At 38.2% G+C, this 7,768-nt stretch overlaps 1 protein-coding gene across 7 annotated transcripts in view; it reads left to right on the forward strand.

Moving 5' to 3' along the window:
- Window positions 1–3,791, forward strand: part of Mier1 (MIER1 transcriptional regulator) — a 61,763-nt gene extending 57,972 nt beyond the window's left edge. For all 7 annotated transcript variants that reach the window (XM_045149570.1, XM_004661730.2, XM_045149566.1 and 4 more), the window contains one exon: window positions 333–3,791. In XM_045149570.1, coding sequence (XP_045005505.1) covers window positions 333–661 — 329 coding nt within the window. In that variant the 3' untranslated portion in view covers window positions 662–3,791. The remainder of the gene's footprint in view (window positions 1–332) is intronic.
- The last annotated feature ends 3,977 nt before the right edge of the window (window positions 3,792–7,768 follow it).

Raw genomic sequence — 7,768 nt, forward strand, 5'->3', positions numbered from 1 at the left:
ACAGCTGGAACATGTCAATTTGTTCCTTGGCAATACCTTCTGTGCATTTGATATGTGCTGGTGCTGTCTTCTTTGTTACATTTATGAGCTTGTATAATCTTCCTAGCAATCCGAGGGCATAGACCTGTGATTCTTATATGTAATGAAACTGGGGAACACAGTGCAAAAGACCTCCTAATGTTGCTGCTAGTAAGCAGAAGAGCCAAAACTGAGACCATGTATCAGTACGTGATTGATACTTTGCTTCCTTGGTGAAGAGCATTGTTGCAGTTGCTGTTTCCAAGTTTAATGTTGATGTATTAGCAGTTTTGTTTATCTTTCTTCCAACTTAGGTGTATCATCTAATGGAACAGGTGCAGTACTAAACAGAGATGAAATAAAAGCTGAAGGGTTACATGTCAATGGACCAACAGGTGGAAATAAGAAACCACTTCACACAGATATGGACACTAATGGTTATGAAACAGATAACCTGACTGCTGACTCCAAACTTGCCCTTGTAACTGTAAGAAATGAAAATGATTTTGATGAAAAAAGTGAGAGACCTGCCAAAAGGCGAAGGATAAACAGCAGTGGAAAAGAAAGTCCAGGTTCTTCTGAATTTTTCCAAGAAGCAGTCTCACATGGAAAACTTGAAGAACATGAAAAGACAGATAACTAAAATTTATACCTATTTTACTTTCTTTGCAGTAAATACTGGTATGACTAAAATTTTCAGGGTTAATGGGTTACCTTTGAAAACTTAATTTCCTTGAAGCAGTTTGTTGAAACTTTTTAAATTGAGTCCTAACTTAGGAAATAAGATTTCATAATTCTGCCATTTTCAGATTATGTGACTTTAAAAGTGTTTAAGACCTTTTAAGGATATAAAAATAATTTGGTAAATTTGAATGACCTAAAGGTATAGCTGTACCTTCTTATTTCAAATACTAATCAAAACATCATTGAATGGTAATTTTTTTCCTTAATTTGATACTAAAGAATGAAAGAAACAAACAAAAGTTCAAATTTCTGTTTAATATCAATTTTTCTGATTTTCTTGAAATGTCTTTATAATAGGCATTTTCTCTCCTTATAATTTGAACATTACTAAGGAAACCCTTATGAATCCTGAAAGTTATGCTAGCATGGTTTTTTTTATATGTAGAAGTTTAAAAATAAACCAAGTCAGGTTTGTGTATGTAAAATTGTTGACATCAATGATGTCTTTCCATATTCTTATCTGGGCTTAAGAAATACATTCTGTATTTTTCCAGATTCTTTGTAGCCTTTGAAAGATTTTTACAGTACATATGTCTTGACTGAACTGTCCTTTCTTAATACAAAAAGCTTGTATAATTTTCTTAACTTGTATAGTTGGTAAACTTTTATGAGAAGAACTGATATTCTGAGTCTGCCAGCTTTCATTTTATTTTTTTTTCTAATGAATTTTTAAATGTATAGTTAACCAAGTCACCTTTCTTCCAGGTGGTGATTGAATTCATAAGGGATTATGAACATTTGTTTTGTCAGATTTCTTACAGACAAATACGGAAAATTTCTGAAATTCAGCATGATACTCTGATTGGAAGCTTGTTTTGCATTTGCTATGATTTCGAAATTATTTTTGAAGCAAAACAAAGGCTTACTGTCAACTGTTTTTCAGTGCTAACTAGAATCTTGTTCAGTTTTATCTGTATGCATTATAAAATCTACTTTTTTTTTCATTAAATCAACAGAGGGGAAAGGTCAGGTGATGGCATAGCCAAATAGAAACTGTTGGCAGGGAACAATACTGTTTTTTATTTTTCTTTTTTTTTTTTTATTGAGGATAAACTAGGGGATTTGTAGAATTTTCATACTTTTCCAGTTACAATCCACTTTGTCATATTTGGTACTTTTTTTCCAAAATGAAAAAAATTATACAAAGTAATCATTGTTCTGTGTGATTTTAGGTAAGATTATCCATGTGCATAACCTGGTAAGGGTGCCATTTTGTTTCTATTGCAAAATTCTTGTTTAAAAAATAATGTAGTTTTATACAGCTGACAGGCCAATCTCCAGGCTTTTATAGAAGATGGTGTTCTTTCCTCACACAGGTAACACTCAGTGCTTTTTCCTGCTTGTTTTCACTATCAGCTCACAAGGCCTTTCCTTTTTCAAGCAAATCTTCCATGGTCTTGATTTTAATGGCTCAGATGTCTAATGTGACTTAAATGGAGATTTGCACTGCTCAGATAGGCCTTATCCCTCAGAGTATTATTTATTTCTTCAGACTGCTTCCCTTCACCAATGGGAAGTGTTTGCCAAACAGTGTTAAAAGCCACTTTCATAACATTTCATATAATGTATATTTACTGCTTGTTAACACAAATAATCCAAATAAAGCAAGGTCTTGGGTGGAAGTGGTGAGGAGTATGAGGGGTTTTTGTGTTGTTTCCTTACAACATTAATTTATCCAGAATGGCAGTAGTTCAAGTAGCTTTAGCATTTACCCCTCCCCATTTTTATTACAGTTTTGGCTTTTCTGGGTTTTTTTAATTTGGTGGGAGGGGAGTTCAGGGTAGGATCTAGTGCTAGCCCAGGATGACCTAGAATTAACTGTGTAGTCTCAGGGTGACCTCAAACTCATGGTAATCCTTTTACCTCTCTCCCAAGTGCTGGGATTAAAGCCACCATGCCCAGCTGTTTTTGTTTTTGAGACAGTTTTACTGTTAAGCCCAGGCTGGCCTAAACCTGCAGTCGTCCTGCTTTGCCTCCTCAGTGCTGAGTGTGTACTACCACACCCAACTAAAGTCCATTTTCTTAATCAGATCTTACTAAATGAATCCAAAGCCTATCTCTTTGTCAGTTGATAATACAGAATGTCTTAAAAGCACGGTGATGTACTTAGGTTACTACAGTAGTAGAGATGTTTTCACATTTGTTAAGAATGTGTCTGGTGCGCAGGTTGGCAAAGTTCTTGCAAACTATTAAATGAACATTTTAAGTTCTCAGGCATGTTGGTAAATGTGGCACATGTGTAAATGTTAGTAAACTTCACCTTGCTTTTTAAGTAAATGACATTTAAATGAAAGACATTCCACTACCATGTAATTCTGAGCTTTTCATAAATACTGCATTACATTCTATGTTTCTACAAGTATTTTACATTTTCTTCTTCATAACACAGCCACTAGAATTTGACAAGTCATTGCACTATTTAAAACTTTATAGTAATATCTTGAATTTAATTTGCTTAAGATGTAGTACATTTTGTAACTCAAATTTTTACACACATTGTGTTGGGAAAAGAAGCCTTATTGTTAGGGGCTGGGAGCAAAGCTCAGTTGGTGAGTATGTGCCTAGCATGCATGAAGTCCTGGGTTCTATTTCCAGCACCATTTAAACTGTGTAGTGGCACATGCCTATAATCCCAGTGCTCCAGAGGTGGAGGCAGGTAAATCAGAAATTCAAGGTCATCCTCAGCTACTTAGCAGTTTTGAGGCCAACATGGGATAAGTGAGACCCTGTCTCAAAAAAGAAAACAGCCTTCACTAATAGTTATTTAGCCCCCAGCCCAGCACTATCCCTTTCATTTGCAGTATGTTTTTTGTGTTCTCAAATGGGGTGCAAAATCTGCAAACCATCAGTTAGTTCATAAATGTATTGAGCTTTAAAATGTATTTGAAGTACTATGTACACAGGCATTCAGAATTGCAAATTAGATGTTCTTAAACTTACCCATGATAATTTTGCACTGTAAAGTAAGTTCCATTTCCCATTTCCTTCTGCCAGTATGAATATGCTTATTAAACTATTTTTTAAACACATGTGAGTGTGTGTGTGTGTGTGTGTGTGTGTGTGTGTGTGTGTACACAGTGGTGTGTGGATTTTTTATTTATTTAATTTACTGGGCTTTAATTAAAGGATTTTGTTAGCGTTGTGCTCTAACCAACCTGCTAACCACCCACATTAGTTACAGATTTGTAAAAGGTCTGTGTGGTGCACATTGTTTACCTTGCAAGTATATAGTTTCTGTTGTTTCCACACCCATGCATGTTGTATTGAGTGGTCTTTCAGTGGTCCATGGTATTTGTTAACTGACAGTAGGTGCAGGGGAGGGGGGATTGTTGTTCTTTTGTTATTTTCTTTTTGAGACAAGAGCTCACTGTTTAGCCCAACCTGTGATCTTCCTGTCTCAGCCTCTCAAGAACTGGGATTACAGGTGAGTGCACTCCACCCACTAGGTAAGATGTCTTCTGTTCTCCCCAAAAGACATCCTTTTGTTTTAAGGTCTCCATTACATAATCAAACATAATTAGTTCCCTTGGTTTTTTTTTTGTTTTTTTTTTTTTTTAAGTAAAGTTCATATCACATAATGTCTTGTAAAACTTGTTTACAATATTTGCTTTATTATCTGTAGATAACTCAGAGTGGGCACTTTGAGTAACTGACGATTGGTTAAGTCCTTAAGCAGTCATTAGATACATGCTGATAGCACACACAGGTGTATAATGATCACAAATACCAAATCAAAAATGTTTTTCCAACTATAATCCCTTAACAGAAATGCCATTGCCAAAATCCATATAAACTAGAAACATGAATTTTCAAGTTTTAATCGATTTTTTGCTCATTAAAATGATTTTTTTTTATTTTGTTTTTAGATAGGGTCTCACTCTAGCACCGACTAACCTGGAATTCACTCTGTATTCTCAAGGTGGCCTCAAGCTCACAGCAATTCTACCTCACCTCCCTCAACCCCCCCAAGTGCTATGATTAAAGGCGTGCCCCACCACACCAGCTTTTTTTTTCTTTTTTTTTTTTTTTTCTGGGAGCACTTCATTTACCCATGTAGGGTAATTTTATTAACTTCTTTTTTTTTAATTTAATTTATTAGTTTTCAGTAAATACAGGCAGTTTGGTACCATTATTTAGGCTCATCTGTGATCTACCCCTCCCATTAGACCCTCCTTGTTAATGAAAATGGGTCGTGCATTGTGGAGTTAGCCCCCAGTTATTGGTATGATAAATGTCTCTGCAAATCATGACCGAACATGTGACTCTGACATTCTTTCCGCCCCTTCTTCCGCAAAATTTCCCTGAGCCATGTTGGGTTCATTTTTGGTCTGCTTCAGTCCTGAGGTGTTGGGGGCCTCTGAGGCTCTGGCTCTCTGATTTGGTAGGAGTTCATTTTTCTCTGCGTTGGTCTCCTTCCCCTTTGTGCTGGTATCCGGTTCACAGGAAAACATCACCCTTGCTTATTTCGCCAATTGTCCTTAGTTTCAGTTGGGCCCCTTTTGAGGTATGTTGGGGCAGCTCTCTTCTTAGGATCTTAATCTATCTGGAAAAGAGAAGCAGATTCTCCAACAGAGAGTAAGTTAGGACCCGGAAAATTGAGATAACACTTACTTTTTTGATAGACAGTATGATAGGTGTAGGCCCTCTTATACCCCGTGATTGATGGTAGCTTGATATTGTAGAGTGGGCTTGTGTTTGGGTATGGTTCTGACTTGTTTCCCAGCTCCAGCTATGGGTCTAGTACCACTGAGTGGATCAGTTAGCCAAATCAAGAGCAATTGATTCCTCACCATGGCTGTGTACCACTATTGCACTTGTGTGGGCATCACATCCGGTTATTTGTTGCTAATTAGGTTAAACAATGTGTTGCTTGGACAGATCTTGGTCATTTCCCCCAGTCGCCTATGTAGCACCTTCTGGCACTAGACACGCTGACTGTCTGGGGACTGACTCTCTCCTGGCTTCCAGCCATGTCATTCCATTTTACACGTCAGCTGCGTGTGGAGTCTACAGCAATAGGGTCTTACCACTGGCCTTTGGTGGGTCATCAAGTACTCTGACAGAAGTCTGTCATTGTTTTGGGAAACCTTGTAGGTTTCTCTGATCAAAAGCTCATTGTGGATGGTAGGCCCAAGCTGAAAGTGGGGGTTACAGGTCAGTGTCCACTAAGAAATTGAGGAAAAACATAACTAATATACAAGAGTTAGAGAGGAGAGAGATAGAGGGGAGAGGGGAAGAGGGAGGGAGGGAAGATGTAGGAGATTTAGGTCAGTCTTGATCCTACCCTCTCCAGTGTCTTGTGGTTCAGGTGTTTCCTGTAAGGGTGTAGTGAAGGTTCAGCCATTTGGTCTGTCTTTTAGGAAGTAGAATTTTATGGTACCATTGCCGTTTGGGTCCGGATTACTGTGTTCCACCCTTCGATTCCCTCCCCGCCCTCCCATCCATCTTATTGTCTAGCCCATGAGGTGCTTGTGGGGATGTAAGGCATCTTGGGCAGATTCAGGTTAGGTGTTGCAGATGAGTGAGACTATGTGTCGATTTTTTTTCTGTGATTGGGTAAGTTCGCTGAGAATGATCTGTTCCAGGTTCAACCATTTTTCCTCAAAATTCTTTATGTCATTTTTTTCTTACTGCTGTATAGAATTCCATTGTGTAGATATACCACATCTTTATTATCCATTCTTCTAATGATGGACATCTGGGTTGATTCCAGCTTTTAGCTATTACGAATTGAGCCGCTACAAACATGGTTGAGGAAATCTCTCTGGCTTTTGGTTTGAAGGTTTTAGGGTAGATGCCCAGTAATGGTATAACTGGGTCTGTTGGCATTTCTATAGTCAGCTTTTTCAGGAGTCTCCCTATTGCTTTCCAAAGTGGTTGTACCATCCTGCATTCCCACCAACAGTGAATGAGTGAATGAGTTTTTTTGAGGTAGGGTCTTACTATAATTTAGGCTGACCTGAAATTCACTATGTAGTCTGAGGCTGGCCTCGAACTCATGGCAGTCTTCCTACCTCTGCCTCCGGAGGGCTGGTATTAAAGACATGTACCACCACGCCCAGCTGAAGTGATTTTTTTAAAATAACTTTATATCTCAAAATTCTGATTTTTTGAAATTTTTAACATAAAAATTTACTTTGTTCTTTAATAGGTTCAACTCATGCAAAATCCTAAAAAGTCAACCTCATATGCTTTATTATTTATATTGACCTTTTCCCCCTCAGTGCTAGGGATCAAATCCAGGACTTTCCATGCTAGGCAGGTGCTCTAGTACCAAGAAGCATCCCCAGCTGTCCTTAATATTTTGCAGATCTCTCTTTCACTGGGGAGGGTGGGGCTGTGTGTGTGTGTGTGTGTGTGTGTGCATGCATGCGTGCATGTAAAATTATGGTATTTGATAGTTTATGGCATATGCACGTATATGCAGATACACACATCCTCTCTACACACTTGCAGAGCCCGTAAGAGAGCTTTGGGTGCTCTCTTTTTACCACTCATTGTCATAAGTCCTCAAGATAGTCTCCCTCAAACCAGACCTTTTGGTTTGGCATGCCGCAAGGACTTTACAGTGTGTCTACCCAACATAGGACAAGGATTACAGACGTGCATAGCCACGCCCACCCATTTTTTTATGTATGTGCTAGGGGATCTATCTCTGCTAGTCTCAAGCACTTAGGCTTAAGTGAAAGACACTCTTATTTGCTGAGCTATATCTTTCTAGCCCCTCTTTGGTGTTTTGTTTTTTTGTTGTTGTTTTGATTTTCTTTTGAGACAGGGTCTCACAGCTTCAGGTTGGCCTCAAACTCACAGCAGTCCTCCTACATCAGCCTCTTGAATGCTGGGATTATAGCCATAAGCCATCACACCCAACTCTATGCAGATTTCCACATGGGATGTCTTCTCTGAGTAGTATTATTTTGATCATGGCTTATCTTTATACTTGCTCATGTCACACACTTAGGATATATAAGGATGTACCTAAAATGTTATGTGGGTTTCTTTTTGG

The sequence above is a fragment of the Jaculus jaculus genome, chromosome 5 (assembly GCF_020740685.1).
Source record: "Jaculus jaculus isolate mJacJac1 chromosome 5, mJacJac1.mat.Y.cur, whole genome shotgun sequence".
NCBI classification, from domain to species: Eukaryota; Metazoa; Chordata; class Mammalia; order Rodentia; family Dipodidae; genus Jaculus; species Jaculus jaculus.